Below are 22,039 nucleotides of genomic sequence, written 5' to 3' on the forward strand. Positions count from 1 at the left end.
AAGGGTGGGGATGGGAGGTAAAGGACCTTTTCCCTGTGGAGGAAAGCCATCAAGGAACTTCTTCATCATAGAATGCTTCCTCCACCCTCCAGCCACACCCTGGGTTCTTAGAGTACAACTTTGGGAAGGCATGATTCTCAGCAGGATTCCAGCTCCCCAGCCTGAGTTTCTTCTGAGCCATCTTTCTCTAAAGGCAAAGGAAAGTGTATATCAGGACAACACACTGCTTTGTTGGCAACAGCTTTTTCTGTGACAATAATGACCCTATTTACAAAACTGAGCATTTTGTGCATTGTCTCATTTTTGGACAGGGGGACTCATGGGGTGAATTAACACAGGAAGACAACACAAGGGTATGAATCTTGTGTGTTTCATTGAGCAGTGTTTAACCATGGGCTGTGTGGTTGATAATCTATATGGCTGAGAAACACCCCATTCCCTTACACTCCCCCAGATGGAGCTTAAGTGATGTATGGATCTTTCCTATAAGTTTTTTTCCTTTCCTTTTTAGTCCCAGGTCTCATGAATCCATCCATTCGGCTGAACTGCTGCCCCCTTTTCTGTCTCTATTAAAATCTGTATTGGGCTGGGAACTGGGGTGGAAGGAGGAAATGGTCAGAGCAAGCTGAGTGTGGGAAACCACAGAGATCCACCCCAGCCATGTAAATGTCATCTGCAGGAAAAGCATTCAGGAAACCCGCTCCATGAAGACATTCAGACATGAACCAGCACTTCATCGACACTGCACACTCTCTGGGGAGAAACCAGGTTGTGGGGGTGTTTCTGCTAACTTTCTTTGCTTCCCTCAACTAATGAGGGTCCCTTCACTTAGGAAGAGCTCACATCTGCCTTTCCTTTCTGATGACAATTGGTAACCTGGAGGTAGCATGTTCCACTAATCTCAGTGGCTCTGGGCTCTTAGGTGCCTCATGCAGTCACCTGGGTGAGAGACAAAGATTAGACCCAGAGACCCAGGATGTAGGGCTGTCTCTGCATTTATGGGCCACCAGGGTTTGTCCTGCCCATCTTAGGCCTCTGACAGGTTTCCATGTCTTTGTTCCTATGGGCAAGTTTTAAGCGAACTTCCAAAATGTTCTCCTTTCTCTCAACTGGTAAACTTTGCCCCTGTCCCATTTTGAGTCCATTCAAAACTTCTCAGAACAAAGCAAAGCCAGTACATTTGATCGAGTAAGATCAATGGCTGATATATCTGGGCAGTCATTGAGTATTCAGGCAAGCTAAGCATTTAAAATACATTCCACCAGTTAATGCCCATGAAACTCTCTCAGAACAGACATGACTCACATTTCACAGATAGGCCTAGACCCTCTAATGACCACAGGGTGAAGTAGGCAGCATAAGCCAAAACTGCTCATTAAGTTTCATTCTATGCCTGGAGATTTAAAAATTCATATTTAGGGGCTGGAGATATGACTGAGAGGTTAACACTGACTGCTCTTTCAGAGGTCCTGAGTTCAATTCCCAACAACCACATTGTGGCTCACAACCATCTATAATGGGATCTGATGCCCTCTTTTGGTATGTTTGAAGATAGTGACAGTGCACTCATACATAAGGTAAATAAATTAATCTTAAATATTATTTATAGCTAGGTGTGGTGTCTGAATACCTTAATCTCAGTACTTGGGAGGCAGAGGCAGGCAGATATCCATGGGTTTGAGGCCAGCCTGGTCCAGTAGTAAATTCTAGACCAGCCAGAATTGTATAGTGACAAAAAACAAAAAGTTTTTTTTTCATAATACCTTTTCATAAGATTCATAAATGCCCTTATTCATTACCAAAGTGAAACTGGATTATGAAAAGGACTCATTCCAGTTGTTCATTGTCAGATAACAAATTTCCTCCAAATTCAATCACTTTGAACAACAATTGGTTCTTTCTCATGATATTGAGAACAATCAGAAGATTGTTTTCTCTCACTCAGTGGTGGGTTGGCTGCAGTTCCTAACTGTCCTCACTCCCACACTTGGAGGTTGGCACTGGTGGCAGGTTTGGTGGCCATTTGGGACTGTTGACTAGAGAACTCGGTGCTCTTCTATGTGGGCTTCTCCGTAGATGTTTTGGGATGTAGAGTTGGTGAGTGGGTTCTAGGAAGGAACATTGTAGAAAGATAAGGCTGTTTATTGTGAAAGCACTTAAGGATACAATTGAAATACTCTTGTTTATGACTCTCTGACCAAAGTTGCTCTTGTGGCCAAGGGTTCAGTTGACATGAGAGATTGTACAAGGAAAGGAATCTTGGGAGGTGGTTCATTGGGCACCTCCAGAGCAACAGTCGACCATAGGCTGTGTGGCTGAGAAACATCCTCAACAACTGGACTTTCAAATTGAGCTTTTGGATCTTTGCCTAAAATTGTCCTTCTTTTCCCCACACTGAGTCTCAGGTATCCCAGCCAGGCTGAACTCCCTATGTAGCTGAGTACGGTCTTGGGCTTCTGATCCTCCTGCCTCTACCTACTGAGGGCTGGGTTTGTAGGCATGTGTCAATATGCTAATTTTTATGTAGTGCTCAGGATTGAAGCCAGAGCTTCCTGCATGCTAGGTAACGACTTGACCAACTAAACTACATCTCCAGTCCCTGAATATATAAGATTTGAAACTTTGATGATGTTCAAAATGCTGACCCAATCAGTAAGTGGCTATATCATTTGTAAATTTAATATTCTCTGCTTTAAATTGAATAAGAAAGATAGGTGGCTGTCCTAGTTAGCTCCACAGTCAACTTGACACAGCCTAGAGTCATCTGAGGGAGTCTCAATTGAGAAATTGCCTAAATCAGAGTAATCTATGGCCATGTCTGTGAGGGATTGTCTTGATTGATATCAGAAAGCCCAGCTCACTGTCAGCAACATCAATCCTAAGCCTACAAGAGCTGTTTAAGAGAGCTAGCTGAGCATAAGCTTATGCACAAGCCAGTGAGTGAGCCAGTAAGTGGTATTCCTTCCTCCATGGCTTCTTTGTGAATTTCTGCCCTGACTTCCCTCAATGATGGGTTGTGACCTGGATGTATAAGCCAGGTAAAGCCTTCCCTACCTGTGGTGGCTTAAATAAGAATGTCCTTCATATGCTCATGTGTTTGAATGCTTAGTCACCAAGGAGTGGAACTCTTTGAAAGGATTAGAAGGATTAAGAGATATAGCCTTGCTGGAGTGTGTCATTGAGGGATGGATGTTGAAATTTCAAATGTCCATGGTAGATTCGCCTCTCTCTATTCTCTCTCTCTCTCTCTCTCTCTCTCTCTCTCTCTCTCTCTCTCTCTCTCTCTCTCTCTCTCTCTCTCTCTCTCCAGATCAGGATGTATCTGTATGCATCTGTTCCAGTACCATGGCTGCCTGAATGCTGCCATGTTTCCTGCCATCATGATAATTTACTAAGCCTCTGGAACTATAAGCAATCTCCCAATGAAATGTTTTCTTTTATAAGTGTTGCCTTGGTCATGGTGTCTCTTCATAACAATAGAACACTGACTAAGAATTATCTTAAGTTGCTTTTGGTCAGAGTATTTTATCACAGTAACAGAATGGAACTAGAATAGTGACTATATTCTATAGTCCAACTGTAGTTAGCCAGCTGGAGAAAAGGACTATCACAATGTCAGCATGCCCCTGGTATTTCTGCTCCATAACTAAGTTGAAAGGTCTATCTCTATGAAGGTCTATCTCTATGTGGCCTCTTCCTCTTGCCCTACCATGACTCCAGACATGAAGTTCTTCAGACATCAAGCTTTTTAAAATACTTACTGCCTTTCCTGATGGGAAATATACCTGCTCTCCTCTTCCATGGCCAATGTCAGCAGTCAGCACATACATTTGACCTGGCCACTCTTTTAGGATTCAGCATTGGGGTCAGCCCTCTGGGGATTCTTCTTAGAGGCCTGTAGCAGTTTGAATGAACATGGCTTCCATAGCTCCTAAAGGAATGGCACTATTAAGAGGTATGGGTTTATTGGCCTAGGTGTGGCTTTTTTGAAGGAAGTGTGTCACTGAGGGTAGACTTTGAGGTTTTAGATACTCAAGGAAGTCCCAGTATCACTCTCTCTTCCTGCTGCCTGCAGATCCATGTGTAGAACTCTCAGCTCCTCCAGCACCATGTCTGTCTGTATGCTGCCATGCGTCCCACCATGATGATAATGAACTAGATCTCTAAACTGTAAGCCAGTCTCAGTTAAATGTTTGCCTTTATAAAAGTTGTCATGGTCATGGTGTCTCTGCACAGCAATAGAAACACTAAATCAGACAGGGTCTTTGACAAGGTAGGTAGGAAATGATCAGTTCTCAGGCTGTGTCCCTTCCACTCTGAAGTAAGGTTTCCCTGTAGGCTAGAACCATGGTTAAAATGACTCTCTCCTGCCTCTTTTGCTTGTTTAGTTGTGGTAAACCATTATATAGTGGACCACTATAGCTTTAGTTAGCACAGACCCCAGTGGTATTACCCACGTCACAGTTGTGTAACAACCACCACCACTGTCCACTTCTAGAATGTTTTCTCAAATCCTAGGTGAAAACTCCATTCCTAGAACAGAATAGCTCCACATTTTGCTTTGTCCTGGTCTCCGGAAATCTCTGTTCTACTCCCTGTATCTATGAGTCTGCTTTTGTTGTACAAGTGGGATGACACAGCGCTTGTCTTCTGGGGACTGACCTCTCAGTAAATGTCCTCAGAGTTCATCTTGTTTTCAGCCTCTGTCAAAGTCCCCTCTCTTTTAAAGAAATATATATTAATATGTCCCACCTTCCAGATGCTCTGCAAGTCCATCTTTGTATTTCTAGGTTTGGGGAAGTACTCAGTCACTGTTCGGTGGATGCTGTGGCTTGGGTGTGAAATGTCCCCATAGGCACCTGCATTTGAGTACTTGGTCCCTAGGTGGTAATGCTATTTTGAGAAGTTGTGGGACTTTAGGAGGTGGAGCCTCATGGGGTTTACTGAGGAGATTTCATAGTCCCAGTTCCTTTTTAATCTGGGCTTCTTGACTGCAGATGCGATATGACAAGCCAGACTCTCATTCCTGCCCCCCCAGGTACCTTCCCTACCATGGCTGAATGTATCCCCTGGAACTGTAAGCTAGGATAACCCTTTCCTACCTTAAATTGTTTCTGTCGCATATTTAGCCACAGCAATAAAAAGAGCTAGTCCGATGGATGAAGGGATTAGTGAGCAGGTGATGTATAGAAGCCATGAGGGCCTGAACTCACTAAGGCTGACCCAGTTGCCCAGTCACCAACACAAATGCTCAATGACCCACATTCAGACTTCGCTTTTCACACGTGAGAAAAATCAACATTTCTCTCCTGATATCATCAGAAGCATAAGCAAATTCCCCATAGTGGAATATGATCTCAAAATCAAAACAAAATGTCTGCGTTTCCCCAGTGACTATACTTCAGTCCACTCTGGGGAAACTGGGTAGACGATATTCCTCAGACTACAGTTAACTCTTTGCCCATCTTCCTTAGTCAGTTTAATTTGCATTCCCCTGATGGTTAGTGATGTTGGACTCCCCATCCCCCAACACACACACATACTAATTGGTTATTTGTATTTATTGTTTGTGAAAAATGTATTTTCAGGTTCTTTGCCCAAGTTGCAAGCAGTTTATTGAAGACACAGAAAAAACAAAAATAAAGGGCTCAAATTAAGAATCAAACTCAGTGTTGAGAACAAGGAGTGTCAAGCTTTAAACTACTCGGTTGATGAAATAGTACAGACTCTCTGAGCCTACTCCTGAAGCCTCTCAACTCAGATTTGGTCTCTTTAACTTGCATTTGCTTTGTAAAGCACATATGTGCACATAGACATATAGATATATTTGCTGTGTGCTGTGTGAACTGAGATCAGAATGCAGGAACCTGAGTTTACCTCGGCCAGACAACCAGGCTGGGTGGGATTATCTGACCTATCGCTGCCGCTGAAACTGATGGGCCTTGTGAGTTTTACCGTTACTCAGTAAATTCCGACACTATGGAAAGACATAAATGTTTTCATCGATGTCTCTGATGTAATATACTCACAGTAATACCCCACTCTCTAACAGGCAGACCTCTAACTGCCTGACCCAGTGACTTGTGATGTCCCATAGGAATCATTAAAGCCCAGCTATGATCCCTAGAGATCCACTCCATTGTCCATTCTCTGGAGGATAAGTGGTGTCTAAGATCCACCTCCCAACAAGATAGTGAGTTGTTACCTCTTAGCAGTTTCAATATGACCCAACACCAGTAGCTGAGAAAGCAAGACCAGGGCACTTCTCTTAACTGCTGTAAAATGCTCCTTTTCCCTCCCAAGGGCTACAATTCTCTGGGAATTCACTTGCTGAGTTTCTGTCCATAGTATTTATCTTTTATAAAAACCTCAATTCTGGTTTAGGGGTAAAATACTTTTTACCTTGTACTTGGGCTCATCATTCTTGGTGGAACAGATGTTGTTGCTATTATTCTCGCTGTTGAGGCTTGAGTTTATTACGTACTTTACACAAACCACTCAGCTGAGGTGTTCGCAAAAGGCCTCTCTGCTATTATGGGTTGTTTGCTTTTTGCTGCGCAGAAGTTTTTGAGGTTGGTATTTTATTCTGTGCTTTGAGACCATGTCCAAGAAACTGTTCCCAAGGTCCATTCCACTAAGTTTCCCCCTTGTGTTTTCTAGAGTTTATATCCTCAGACCTCACGTCAAGGACTTCAGTCTACTTGAGCTGATTTTTGTGTATGGTATGGTGGAGGTTGAATCTCATTCTTTTGCCTGTGGATATCCAGTGTTCCCAGAATGCTTTGCTGGGGATTTCTTTCCCTTCTGTGTGTTGCAGCATTATTGGGAAGAGTCAACAGATAAAAGTGCTTGGGTTTATTCTTTTTTTTTTTTTTTTTTTTTTCTGAGACAGAGTTTCTCTGTACAGCCCTGGTTGTCCTGGAACTCACTTTGTAGACCAGGCTGGCCTCGAACTCAGAAATCCGCCTGCCTCTGCCTCCCGAGTGCTGGGGTTAAAGGCTTGGGTTTATTCTTGACCCTGTTCCATCGACTGATACAGGAGAAGAAGCTGACAAAAGAGCACACCTGGAGGTGTGCTGAAGTCAAGCTGGACTGTAACATGCGCCCTCTGCAGGGTATTAGCAGAACTGCGTGGCATGGTGGGCAGCGAGAAGCAAGGGCTTTCTTTTCCTGTATCACATCCTGACTGGGGGGTGGGGTGGGAGGTGTCCCACCAGCTTCGCCAAGAGACACGGGGAGCTGTCAGCTCTCGGGCTCGTGGAATCCCACTCGAGTGGATTGTTGGACTTCTGCACTTCCTGGAAAGGCTGTTCCAAATTTCACTGAGTGCTGGCCTTAGCAACAAGTAAGTAGCCAGGAGTGTAAGCACAGCCCTTGGCCAGGGTCCAGGGCGGTTTGTGAAAAAGGAGCTGCACGTTTCTCCAGGCTTTCTTTAGAAGAGGAGGGAGGAAGCTGGCCCCGGGGCTGCACAGATGAGATCTCAGCGTCTGAGAGCAAGAAGCAAGAGGATCAGGAGTTCAAGGCCATTCATAGATACAGAGCAAGATCCAGGACGGTCTGGCTTACACGAGACCTTGTCTCGAGGTAAATTAAATAAAATAAAAGGGAGGAAGGAAGAGATACCTTGTAAAATATCTATAAATGTCTCAGTTTAATTTATGGGTAAAAAACCAAAATGCCTTTTACAAAACTACTTCTCAAAGGATACCAGGACTGCTTGTACAACTATGACTATCTCCACATCTTATTTTTTTTTTTCTCCATTTAGTCCAGGAGCTGATAAAGAAGCAAACAAATTTGCCTTGTTTCTTTCTTTTTCCTTTTCTTTTTTCTTTTTTTCTTTTCCTTTTCCTTCCTTTCTGTTTTTTTGTTTTGTTTTGTTTTTGTTGTTGTTTTTTTTTTGTTTGTTTGTTTTTGAAGGCTAGCAGATGCAAGCTGCTGCTTGGCATAAGACCCAAACCCAGTGATTAAATAACAAAACCATGTGCTGCCGGCAGACAAATGAGTTGGTTTCGTCACAACCGCATTTCCAGCCAGAAATGATCTGAGATGTCCCACCTTCTTCTCTAGGGCCTGGCAGGAACCTGTGAGCTTTTGGCCACAGCCACTTGGTCCATGGTATTATCAAGAAGAACAGCACACTTTAACTGAAGTATAAATCTTACATGAAAATAAACAGGTGGCTAGGCTGAAATGGACCGAGAGAGAGAGAGAGAGAGAGAGAGAGAGAGAGAGAGAGAGAGAGAAGAGAAGAGAATTTAAATATCTGATTTGTATCCAAATCTGTTCCATTAAAGACCAGGCTCCAGCAAAAGCAACAGCACAGACATTTCTGGTGTGCCTGTAAAATGGCCTCAACAACCCAAGCCACTAAATCCAAAAATCATAATTGGCTCTGAGGGTTGGGCATCAGGTTTCGGGTCCCAGGGTGACACGTGGTCCAGTTTTGCTGAAATTGAAGCTGCCCCAAGGCTGCTTTCTGCTGGCTCAGGGCCTGTTCTTCCTCAGTCACAGCCAGATGGGGCAAGAGGCCGTAAGCCAGGCTGGAGCTGAGGGCACTGGGAGAACTGGGTTCATCAACATTTCTCCCTCCTTGTCCCCTTCCAGGCTGTCTGCTGCTGTTATTGTATCCTTCAGTGACAGATTTCCTAGTGTTCCTGCCAGAACCCAAGACAGCCAATGAACAATCAGCTGATGTGAGCAAATCTATTCTGGCTTACAACTGTTGCTTTCATTCAGAATTTTCTAGAATCTTAGCTCCCTTTCAATCTCCTCCCTAAGTGGTCCTTGTTAAGCCTTTGGACCTCTGAGGCAAGCATGGGGTGACTTGAAGTCACTTCCCCACAAGAAGACACATCCCTGAGACACAGGGGACCCAAGGGTGAAGGGTGGAGTATTTGTGGCTTCATAGGGGAAGGGCACACCTAGAATCATAGACTGCCCTACCCTCAGCTACATGCCCGTGACAAAAGGCATCCTGTGTGAAAAGGCAAAGTGGGAAAGCCTGCGAAGCACTGACACAGACAAATCCTGCTCCCATGCCTGGTTCGCAGTGGGTCTCCATCAGCTGAATAGAATTGCTGTGTGAGGGCATTGCCTCACTGATGGCAAGCAGCTTCACATCATTCTGCTGTGCAAAGGTCAAGTTCCTTGAACTAACTGTAGGGCCTTCTCTGGGCAGGACTCCTCTAGATGGAACACACACACACACACACACACACACACACAGAGAGAGAGAGAGAGAGAGAAAGAGAGAGAGAGAGAGAGAGAGAGAGAGAATACAACATATTCTCAAGATCAAGAACATTAGAAATATTCTGTCTCCAGAATCAAAAAGTCACATGAAGGAGGTAAATAAATTCTGTGGAACCTTTTCTTTCTTTTCTTTTCTAATTTTTCTCTTCTCTTCTCTTCTCTTCTCTTCTCTTCTCTTCTCTTCTCTTCTCTTCTCTTCTCTTCTCTTCTCTTCTCTTCTTTCTTTCTTTCTTTCTTTCTTTCTTTCTTTCTTTCTTTCTTTCTTTTTTTTTGGTTTTTCAAGACAGGGTTTCTCTGTATAGCTCTGGTCTCTGGCTGTCCTGGAACTCACTTTGTAGACCACACTGGCCTCGAACTCAGAAATCTGCCTGCCTCTGCCTCCTGAGTGCTGGGATTAAAGGCGTGCGCCACCACGCCTGGCTTTCTTATTTATTTATTGTTTGTTTGTTTGTTTGAGACAGGATCTTCTGGCTGTCCTGAAACTCACCACACAGACTAGTGTGGCTTCGAAGTCACAGAGATCCACCTGCCTTTGCCTCCTGAGTACTGGGATTCAAGATGTACAATAATCTTTTAAAAACCATTTGCCTGTGTTAAATCACGGTAAAACGCACAGTGTGAAATTTACACTCTTACCAGCTTTAAGCATGTGATGTAGTTCAGCAGGAGTCGATAAAGTCACAAGGCTGGAGGTGTTGCTCGCGGGAGGAGCACTTGCCTGGGGTGTTCAAGGCCCTGGGTTCATGCTTAGGACCACAAAGCTGCACAGAGAACTCTGATAAATACAAAGAAATAAATGTATATCTGTGTAGACATGTATGTTTGTATATGTCTGTGCACATGCTTCCAAGATTGTACAGACATTGCCACCATCCATCTATACAACTTTCTAGATCCTTCCAACATAACCTCTATATTTATTAACATTGGTATCAGGTTCCCAACCCCACCCTGGCAATGACCAACTCCAGTCTCCATGAACGTGACTCTTTTTTTTTTTATTATTTATTTATTTATTTATTTTTATTATTTTTTTGGTTTTTCGAGACAGGGTTTCTCTGTGTAGCCCTGGCTGATCCTGGAACTCACTCTGTAGACCAGGCTGGCCTCGAACTCAGAAATCCACCTGCCTCTGCCTCCCGAGTGCTGGGATTAAAGGCGTGCGCCACCACGTCCGGCATGAACCTGACTCTTAAGTGCCTCACCTAAGTGGAAGGAAGTTACTTTGTTTTTTAATTAGAATATATTTCATGACTAAAGAGGTAAGAAATTTTGACTCTCAGGACTGACATTTCTGTTAATGAAGTCACAGGCACAAAAGCTCCCGGTGCCCCTCTTGCCCCATTACCATGATCAGCATTTGAGGGGCTGGGGCAGGTCTCAGAGTAGGTCACCATTCCTGAGGAGGTGGAGTGACAGTGACAAGGCATCTGGATGCAGTGTGGAAGATTCCAGCCAACAGTGCCTCCCCCTTTGCTTGGCACAGACAAGGGCTGTGGCCCCGACTTTCTCACCCTTTCCTCCCCTCGAGCCTTGTTTCTCCTTACCTGTTAGAAACTTTCTTGTTTCTATCAGAGGCAGTTAGCCTGGCAAGGACTCCTATTTTCTGATCCCCTCTGCACCAGTTAGCCAATTGCATCAGACCGAGACTCTGAGCTCCCATCAGTGGGCTGAGATGCCATCACCACCGGGTGTGGGCCTAAGATACCCTTTTTTTTCAAAAACACTGCCTTGCCAGGCTACTTCCTCCCCTTCCCCGGCTACCAGTCCTTTGTTTGACACTGAGAGTTTTCTTCATTTCTAGCGTTTGACTTGTTCACATCTCTCTGGTGTCTTGAGGTGTTTTCTCCACCCAGCTCCTGCCCATCAGCCAGTCTACCGACTCCTCCTTCTTCTCTTTACCTCAGCCATGTCCTCAAACCCTTCCCAGGTGTAGAAGCTCCCAGAGACTTGCCACATTGGTGGTTGAATCACATCCCCTCACATTCCTAGAGCGAAGTCCTTGCTTGAACAATCTTGGAAGTAGTAAGTACCACTTGCAGACAGCGCCTTCAGAATGAAGAGGGTAAAATAAAGTCCCTGGGGCCCTCAGATATATGGGTAGTGTCCTTAAAAGGAAAGAGATGAGGACCGAGGCACATAGATCCAGGAGTGGTCAGAGCACACATAGCAAGTAGCTACCAGCTAAGGAGAGAAGCCTCAGTAGAGCCCACCCTAGAGCTTTGATCTCTTGCAAAAGTAAATGTCTGTGTTGGTGTGTGTGTGTGTGTGTGTGTATGTGTGTGTATTATATGGTGAGGTGCGTGTGTGGTATATGCTGCGTGGGGCATATAGTGGTGTATGTATGTGTGGTGTGTATGTACAGTATATGGTATATGGTGCATGTGTGTATGGTATATGTATGTGTCTATGGTGTGGTGTGTGTGTGTATAAGGTATATGGTGCTGTGTGTGTGGTATATAATGGTGGTGGTATATGTGTGTATGTGTACATGTGTATGGTTTATGGTGTTGGTGGTATATGTGTTGTGTGTGCATGTGTGTGTGTATGTGGTATTTGGTGGTGGTGGTAGTGATGTGTGCATGTGTGTGGGGTGTGATATATATATGTATATAATATGGTGGTATGTGCATGTGACTGTGGTGTGTAGTGTGGTGTGTATGGTGATATATATATATATGTATATATATATATATACATATATATATATATATATACACACAATGGTGGTGTGTGTGTGCATGTGTGTGGTATATGGTGGTGTATCATTTGGTTTTATATATACATATATATATGTATATATATTATGGTGGTATGTGCATGTGTGTGTGTGTATAACTATGGTGTGTAGTGTGGTGTATATGGTGTGATATATATGGTATGGTGGTGTGTGTGTGTGTGTGCATATGCTTGTGTGTTTGTATGCCATGTATATGATGTGTGTGCTATGTGTGGCAGCAAACACACACCAATGCCAAGCCCTAGTTGATCATCTTTTTTTCTATTCTGGTCACGCACTTTCAGATGTCCTTCAGAGTCCCATCCGCAGCCATCATCCATATGGCTCCTCTTCTTCAGATTGTCTCCAAAGTGTTGGTGCCACAAAGGGACCTTCTGCCTGAGCTATGCACACTCCCTGGGCACTTCTCACTGTCTGCTCTACTCACCCATGCAAAACACTTCTCTCTCTCTGCACCTCAGCTGGGGCATCCTGCTGCCTGCTGGGCCTTTGTCACGCTTGTCCTCTATCATCTCTAGCACAACCTGGCATCCTGTCACCACATGCTTCATCTCCCTTGTTTCTAGCCAACCATTCTTCTTTCCAAGCCGGGCCGCCACTTTCGATTCTTCCTTCAACTCTCCAGATTAAACATCAAGTCCTATTAAATACGGAGAACATTTGAACTCATTGGCTGGTATACACGATAGAATACCAGAGTGCAGATCTCCGACTCTGGCTCTGATCCAAGCACATCCATGCCTGTGGCTCTGGAATACCCAGCTTGCATATTAGCTGTTTTTCTCATTTCTGTGCCAGGATTCTGGCAGCACAAAGCAGGACAGGTTTATTTTGACTCTGAAGGCAATGGGACCCATGCCATGGCTGGGAACATGTGGGCTGTGTGTGTGTGTGTGTGTGTGTGTGTGTGTGTGTGTGTGTGTGCATGAGGTCACATGCTCACAATCAGGAAACAGGAAACATGAACACAGATGCTTAGCTCCCTCTTCTTATTTAGTCAACGACTCGAGTCCTCTGGGTTCAAGGTGGGTCCAACCCGCTCAGTTAAAGCTCTCAGGAAACACACTTGCAGACACACTCAGACGTGTGCTTCCCTAGTGAGTATAAATCTCATCAAGGTAATGATCAAGATGAATCATTCCAGCTTATTCTGACTCCACCTCTAGGAAGACTCCCCTGAATTCCCAAGACGTGCTGGGCACCCCTTCACCATTGCAACCATGGTCTTACTGTCTTCCTTTAATTTTCCTTTTATCCTTTGACAATTTCATGCACATATAGATTCTCCCCCGGTCCTTCCCTTCCACCAACTGGACCCCTCTCCCCCAACATGTAGCCATCCCAGCTTCTTGTCCTCTTTCTTTTTAAATAACCCATTGAATCCAATGGGCACCTACTTGGAGAAAAATGACACTCTACCAGCTGTCCTTAATTTTCTTTTTTCTTTTCTAAAAGATTTATAAATTTATTTATTTATTTATTTGTTTATTTATTATATGTACGTACACTGTAGCTGTCTTCAGACACCCCAGTAGAGGGTGTCACATCTCATTATGATGGTTGATGTTGCTAGGTTTGAACTCAGGACCTTTAGGAAGCACCTTTAGTGCTCTTAACCATGGAGCCATCTCTCCAGCCCCTGTCCTTAATTTACAAAAGGCCTCAGATAGAGCTGGGGCCTCTGAAGCTAATCTCCACCTGTCCTGGCATGGCTGGCTGGCTTGGCCTTGTGCAGGTCGTGAACCACAACTGCCGTTAGGTCATGAGTGCCACAGCTGTCACGCCCGGGAGACAGCAATTCACAGCACTCTTTTTAGTCCTTGGCCCACTGGGTTTCTCCTGCCTCTGCCTCTGCAATGGTCTCTGAAGCTCTTGGGGGTTGATGTAGATGTCCTGCTTAGGCTGAGCACTTATTCTCAGAGCTTTGACCAGTTATGAGTCTCTGTATTCCAGAACTGTCTCCCTTCCCTCTCTAATTTTATCTATTTATTTTATCTATGTGAGTACACCATAGCTGTCTTCAGACACACCAGAAGAGGGCATCAGATCCCATTACAGATGGTTGTGAGCCACCATGTAATCACTGGGAATTGAATGCACCTATGCCACAGTGTGCTTGTAGGTTTTCTTGCCAATGGACATGTAGAGCTCTCCCACAGTGTTGCTGTGGATGCAGGAGTGGGAGCTGCCACTCTCTCTCTGAAAGGCCGAGCTATGGCACATCCTCACCAGCAGCTAAACCTCGGGAGCCTAGGGGCTCCACCTCTGCTGCGGTCACTGCTGGCAGCGACTCTGCTTTCCAACCCCTTGCTCTTGAAGCCTTTCCCCCAGCTAGACTTTGCCTTTTACCAAAATTGAAGAGACTTCAAAGCTTTCAGTTTGGATGCTTCCTTTCCCACCTGTTTTCTTCTTTCCTCCCTCTCTCCCATCTATCTCCCCCTCTCTCTCCCTCCCTCCTTCCTTTGTTCCTTCCTTCCCTGATTCCCCCTCCCTCCTTTCTTCCCTCCTTCCTTTCTTCTTCCTTCCCTCCCACCTTCCTTCCCTTTTCCTCCCTCTTCTATCTTCTTTCTTTCTTCCTCCTCCTTTCACTCCTTGCCCCTTCCTTCTTCTCCCCTTTACCTGCCCCTCTCCTTCTTTCTTCCCTCTCCTTTTCTCCTCCTGTTGTGGGATTCTCATCAAAGAGATGGGGCACCAAGGCTTCTTCAGGAAAAAGAGCTTTTAATTATGCTAGCAGTCTTGACCAAATTTTATTCAAAAGAATCAAGTAAAACCTTTTATGGAACTTTTGATTTTTTTTGCCTCCCCTCCACATATGGTAACATATATATATATATATATATATATATATATATTTTTTTTTTTTGATAACTTTAAAACCTTAAGATGGGATTGTAAAGGTGCTCAGGTGTGGAGAAAGGCTGGACCACTCGGAGAACCACTTGGAAGTTGTAGCCTGGTGAGCATTTTGGCAGAAACTAAATCACATGCTGGTCTGTGTTTTCCCCAAGGCCTCTGGGGAGGGTTACTAAGTATAGAGAGCATTACAGGAGAGAATGGTTAAGTTCAAGAACATTCAAAGACACCGCTTGGCCAGCAGAGCACAGCTGTTATTTTCTTCTTTCTCCTGGCTCTCAGAAGCCCCAGCAAAGCCTCCTCCCACCACGTTGGCCTTCTGCCTTCCTCCCTTCCTCTCTCCGTGTCCCTCTTTTCTTCCTTGCTTCTTCCCCCCTGTCCCCTCCTTTCTTTCTCTTTCCTTCTTCCTTTTTTCTCGCCCCCCACCCCCGCCGTCTTCTCTTTCTCTCCTTTATCTGCTTTGTAAAGAACTTATCCCCCCCACCTTTTTTTGGGGGGGGAATTAACTTCTTTTGCTGTTTTTTATTATGATCAAACATGTATCCCTAAGTGTATCTTTTGTACTGAATTCATGCTCACAGTCACAAGTACACGTGTGCTCAGTCAGTTGTATAGGTACATTTGTGTGGTTTTGCAGCTGCCATCCAGACTGGTTTTCAAGTACATCAATTAGAAACACAATCCCCCCCCCCCCCCCGCACTGTCATTCAAATTTTTGAATCCTAAATGTAACCTCAAAGACCCGGGTATTAAAGGCTTTGTGCTATTGCCGGATGAAGTGACCTCTTAGAGGTCAGGCATTAGGTCATAGAGGGCATCCCTTGAAGGAGGTGGTGGGCCCTGGCTTCCTTTCCTCTTTCACACCGTGGCCATAAAGGCTGGGGTTCACCATAGGGCCAGTTAGCCTGGATGGGGACTCTGAATTCAGCCAAACTAACCCTTCTCTTTACAACTTGATTTCCCCGAGCTGCTTCTTCCAGTGCCTGGACGATGACTACAGGTGACTTGCCTTTCCAATGAAGATGGCGATTTCTTCATCTTACTGTCATCTAATTTATGATATTTTGGGTTAGTGCCTTCCAAGTCCATATCCTCCTCCTGTGGAGTTTTATTTATTTCAAAATATACTGAGGATTGAATTTAGGGCCTTATATTGCTAGGCAGGTGCTTTACAGCAATCTCCCTCTACCCTCAGCCACCTTGTTCCCCTCCTCCTTCTTGTTCTTATTTTATTTTATTATTTTTTGGGGGGAGGGTTGGCTTTATCTGTATTAGCATACAGTAATTTCACAGAGTAATTAGTTAGCTTGCAGTATTTCCATACGTATGTAGTGATGTCCTTTGATCTAACTTATAGCCTCTATACATTTTATTTTGAGGCAGGATCTTTCTAAATTGCCCAGCTTGGCTTTGAACTCACTGGATAGCCCAGGCTAGGACTTGAACTTGCGATCATGCATCAGCCTGTGAGTAGCTGGCATTATAGGCCCCGCCTCCTGAGAAAATTTCAAACCCCACATCTGCCCAGCAAACGCTACTGTTCCGATGCTTGAGACACAAAACTAAGCAGGCCCTTTGCACAGACTCATCTTCTATTCTGTACAAAGGCTATACAATCCGCAGCACTTCCCAAGGGTGTGTCTGGGATGATTTCCATGGTTTCCTGACACTTGAACACTAGTACTGCACTGGTGATAATGGGTTTGAGGCAGGAATGGTACCATTCTCAGCTCTACTGGCATCCAGTGGTGTGGGACCTGAAGAGTGGTGGGGTGGCACCTTTCGGAAACGCCATGAGAATAGGAGAGTATGGAAGAGTCTACAGCTCTGCCTACAGTACAGAAAGAATGTGGGACAGTACAGATGAGGAAGACTCCATGAGCATAGCACAATGAAGGAGAGGAAGCTCTGGCAGGGAGCTCCGCAGTCTCCTGCATTCGTAGCTCTGTGGAGCATGGCAGAGAGGCAAGGCTGTGGCAAATGGCTTTATGAATCACACCTCGGCACCCAGTGTTTGGTGATGACCACAGACTGTACAAAGCCTGCCTTCTCTGGAACACGATGTCCCAAGGATTGCGACCTGCCTTCCCTCCCTGAGTTGAGAATTTGAAACACAATATAAAGCGCCCTCTAAAGAAGCCCATTGTGAGTAGTTTGTAAGTCTGATTGGAACCTGAAGCCTTCCTGTGTATTGCTTGGGGTGGGAGAAACTGGAAAAGGAGAGAGGCATCGAGAGGTTCAAGAAAAAGCCTTGGAAGTGGTAGCCATGTAAAATGTCTCACAGTGGTTCTCTCTCACACACACATACACACTCACAGTTGTTGAAGATGGATACAGAGCCCCATTCCTGTTAGGTGGCAAGGCACTTACCAGTGAGCTGTCTACCTAGAAGGCAGGATTTCTGGATCTCCGTCCCCCAGCAACCAGGGGCTTCATATTTATAGTAAAATCTGAACAAGGTCTACGGTGTGCTAACACACACCTGTAATTCCAGCACATGGGCGTTGAAAGGAAGAGGATGTCATTTCAGGGCAGCCTAAGGCACACAGCATGAGCCTGGATGTCCCTTTAACTGGCCACCCGGAGCAATGGCACAGTGAAGCTGGGAACCTTAACATGGGACCAGATTTTCAGTGGTGGCATCAGATGCAATCATTCAAACAAACTCCTCTTTGAGACTGATTCAAACTTCCTGAAATAGGAAGGGACCAGATATCCCATCAACAAACACATGGGGTAATTATTTAAATGGTTTTCAAAGATTAAAATACTATAGCAATTTATTTGGAAATTAAGTTTCTTGCAGTCAGTCATACACCAGAGATAGACAGTGATAGTGAAGGCCAGGGCTTGATGTGTTCTTTCCACACACGGAATGACCCTCCCACCTTACTACTCAAGCCAGTTGTTGCTTTCTGCTTTAGATACTGCAAGTCAACCCAGGGGACTTGGGAGAGAGGTGTGCAGCCCAGGTGACTTTTATCTCCAAGCTTAAGAGTTCAGGTAAGAAGGCAAAAGTTATCTCATTGGACTGGAGTCTGGAGCTTGGTTGTAAAAAGTTGGGATAGTGGGCCAGTGAGAGGGCGCAATGAGGGAAGGAGCTTGCAGCACAATTGTGTCTGGCAAGCTCTGGCAAGCTGAACTCAGTTCCTAGAAGCTATGTAAAGGTGGAAAAGAAATCTTCAGAGGAGCCCTTCCTCCCACCACCCACATTCAACTGCTGGACTGGGATCCTGCCGAGCCACCCACTTAAGCTTCACCCTTTCCCCAGTGTGCAGCGGAGCCCGGCATGCTGCTCTGCCTGGTGTGAAGTGGCACCCACACACACCAGGAAGCAAAAAAAGAAATGGAACCCCAGGCATAGGGACATTTTGGGAACAGGAATCCACATTTTTTGTTGTTATTTATGACTTTTTTTCTCTTTAGGTGGGATCCTTGAATCACAGGGTGGTCAAGTAGTTAAGTTCTAAGCTCATATTAAAATCACCCATTGCCTTTTTCACCAAAGCAGCCACCCATTTCAGAAACACTTTTTAGAACACTGCCTAGAAGGACAGGGAGAGACCAGGCTCCCTGCGGTACAGTTGGCCAAGTAACTTAGTGAGGGTCTTTTTTTATTATTATTATTATATGTAAGTACACTTCAGACACACCAGAGAAGGCATCAGATCTCATTACAGATGGTTGTGAGCCACCATGTGGTTGCTGGGATTTGAACTCAGGACCTCCGGAAGAGCAGTCCATGCTCTTAACCACTGAGCCATCTCTCCAGCCCGAGGGTCATTTTTAAATGCTTGACTGGTACATGCATTTAAAATGATGCAGAAACGGTTTGTTGACAGACTAATTTTCTTATTAAGATCGATGTTTAAGTTTAAAAATTTGAGCCTAACCAGGCCTCTATCCACTCAGTAGGGTTGTATGCTCAAAGGATGCCAAGAAGAGATATTCTTCCCTATGTTGGAGAACAGACAAGTTGGCTGACTGTACCGAGGTTCTTGGATGCCTGGTCAGGGAGCCTTGTACAGGTAGGAAAGGTCTGTTTTTGCTTTTAAAGCCACCCAGACAATTCAAAGATACAGTTTGAGCAGAACCAATTTTCATCCTGATTGGACGTCCTCAGGCAAGTAGTAGTCAGGTAGGCATAAAGCATATTTTTCTTAGGGTATGGCTACCAACAGCTGAGCAGAGCTGCTGCCCAATGCTCCCAGCCCCCATTTTCTTACAATGACCTGGAAGACAAGTGTTTGTGCTCAATGTCTGTTGTGCTCTCTTAAGTCCCGGGTAGCACCTCAGGATGGGAGTGTCCAACTTCCCCAGGGCTCTCCCTTCCTTTCTGGACTCCCCCTGGGATGCCATTATCTTTTGAGATACCTTCCCACATATTTATTAAGGTACAAATTAGGGGCTTTCTCACAAGCTTCAGGTGATTCCCATCTTAGGATAGGAAAGTGACAGGCTAGGGCAAGTGGGCTATGAGAGAATACAGTAAGAGAGGTCACTAAAGGTGGGCCCACAGAGCAGGATTCAGGAGAGGAAGTGACAGACCTAGCATCAGTATTTTGTAGGTGCCAATTTGGTGAAACATGCCTTGCTTCCTGGAGAAGTTGCAGCAGCCATCCACGTGAGTGTGAGAAGGAGTAGTGAACAGTGGGCTGTGGATCTGTGAAACTCAAAAAAAAAAAAAAAAAAAAAAAAAAAAAACCAAACAAACAAACAAAAAAAACCAAACCCAGAGAAAACACCTCCACAGGAAACCTGGCAGGGGAAGGACACGCAGAGAAACACTCCCAATGTGTTAAGAAATATTAGTTTTATTTAACCAGTTTTCACAGCTGAATATTTATTCTATAAAAACTTTACAGAGTGTACAGTTTATATATATAGTTCAAACTACTGAACCAAAGAGTAGGTCCCACAGATGCAAAAATACTGTACCAATCCATCCAAGGAAAAGACAGATGTACACACTGCACAGCACTCCACACGGCCGGGGAGGCGTCAGTTCTGAGTATAAACTTCAAAACTGTACAAAAATAAGGTTTTTTATTTTATTTCAGTCTTCATACATTCAATATGATTGCAAGCCTAGAAGCCTTAGTCGTAATAGGCGTCTGTAGTTAGTCCCCACACCATGGGGTACTCGTGAACACGAAACCGTGCGCAGTATATGGCAGACATAAGAGCAGAGACTGTGGATAATAAATGTCAAATATAAGGTAGTTCTTTTCTGTTCTGAAAGGAGTTTACGTATTTAATAGTGTGCCAAGAGAATTTTAAATTAAATAAAATATATTCTAAGTGAACCTAAAAATTACACTTTATAAACATAAAAAATACTTTTGGTGTAATATAGCAATCATATCTGCAGATAGACAAACAAAACTAGCAAAGTAGTATTTCTCACCCAGCCACAAGAAGTACTTATGTAGTTATTTTTCAAAAAGGGTCAGAAAAACTGTTTAAACCCACTAATGCTAATTCGTAACACTCGAGCTACGGAGTGACTCACAGACACTGGACCACCTGCTTTCCTCCAGAGACACTGGGTTCTTCACGGTGGCTGGGTAAGAATGAGACAGTAAGAAAGGAAGAGCGGCGGGCATTTCAGCACAAACCCACGCCCCCGTGGGTGGGATTTTCCATCAGTGATGCTTTTTCTACCAGGTTGGTCTTAAGTTTGATCAGAACTGTTTTCAGCATTGAGGTACTCGCACCTCCCCCTTCCCCCTAGAGGCAGGAACATGTTTTAAGTATTTCTACATGTCTCAGTGGAGGGAGGGGGAGAAGGCTGGCTAGTATTCTTTAGGGTCTGTGATCTAGATTTAAGGAAAAAAAAAAAAAAAAGAGTAAAACAAACATTATTCCAAACTCTTCTGTCACCCAAAATGAAAACATAATTCCTTTTAAAAACAAAAACAAAACAAAAATCCACAACTAGCTTACAAGAAAATTAGAGCTTCCAAGAGCAGCCTAGTGCTCAATGACATTTTTATACTTGTGTATACATGAGTATAAAATAAAGACGCCTAGACAAAGAAGCTTTGTAGTTATTTTAAAGTTACAGTACTTAAAAACTCCGCGGCAATAAATAGCTCGGATGTTTCCAGTTCTGCCTCCAGGCACGAGCCACTGCAGGACGACGTAGCAAGTGGGAGCCACCGACGTCCCGCTCAGCCTGCCCATCAGAACTCATCGATTTTCCTCTGTAAGTACTTTAACATGGAGTCCATGCCCTGGGCGGAGCCCCAGATCTTCTTCAGCACTTCACATTCTCTCTCATTGGCCTGCTCTAGCTCCATCTTCATATTGCAGCGCACCAGGGCTTTGGATTCCTCCAGGACCTGTAGCAGTGAGGGACCATCAGTCAGGGGACGGCTGTTTATAGGCACTAAAGCTTTGCTCATATGCGTGCGAGCAACCACTAAATTATCACATTTCAGTTCTATCACAGGTTAGCACAGTTAGCCCTGCGTATCTGAGTTCCACATTCCTGAGACTCAACAACGCCAGACTGGAAATATGCAGAAAAACCAAACAACGTTCATGCTAAATATGCAGACTTCACTTTTCATCTTAAAATCTAACACAGCCTTTACTCACAGTGCTGCACCGAGACAGCCACCAGAAGTCATCTACAGAGATGACCTGAAGTGTATGCAGAGGTACAAGTAGACTATAGCAGGCCATGTTGTGTAAGGGATTTCAATGCTTGTGGATTCTGATCTCCATGGAGGGACCCATGGTGGATACAGAGGGATATGAGGATATTTAACAGTGCTTCTGAAACTTCAAACAGCTCAAGCTATTTGAGATGGTTTGTTACACAGACCCATACCCACCACTGGACCAGCCCTGACACACCACTACTGCTGTAGGATGGCATGGAACCCAGGGTGGATATCTACTCCACAGTGGGTGGAGGCTCAATGAAAATCCCTAGAGTGCTTTTGGATGTAATTTTCTAAACAAACCATTGTTTAATTTTAACTATTAGGGCTGCTTATCTGCACACGTTTAGGTGAGAGTTGATTGGATCAATAAAACACTTCACACTTTAACATGGAGTCATTAAATGCAATGAATGAGGAGGACAGACTCCCTGAAAACCCTGGCCTCCACCTATGGGTACCTAAGCACTTGACTGCACCAAAGGACTTTGCAGCTAGTAAACGGTTAGCACTGGCTGTG

The 22,039-nt window shown here is 44.6% G+C and overlaps 1 protein-coding gene across 4 annotated transcripts in view; it reads right to left on the bottom strand.

Annotated features, from left to right (window-relative positions):
• Window positions 1–20,768: 20,768 nt before the first annotated feature.
• Cdyl (chromodomain Y like) overlaps window positions 20,769–22,039 on the bottom strand; it is a 206,582-nt gene continuing 205,311 nt past the window's right edge. For all 4 annotated transcript variants that reach the window (XM_021180697.2, XM_021180698.2, XM_029468275.2 and 1 more), the window contains one exon: window positions 20,769–21,192. In XM_021180697.2, coding sequence (XP_021036356.1) covers window positions 21,034–21,192 — 159 coding nt within the window. In that variant the 3' untranslated portion in view covers window positions 20,769–21,033. The remainder of the gene's footprint in view (window positions 21,193–22,039) is intronic.

Source organism: Mus caroli, unplaced genomic scaffold (genome assembly GCF_978045245.1).
Source record: "Mus caroli unplaced genomic scaffold, Mus_caroli_1 scaffold_15, whole genome shotgun sequence".
NCBI lineage: Eukaryota > Metazoa > Chordata > Mammalia > Rodentia > Muridae > Mus > Mus caroli.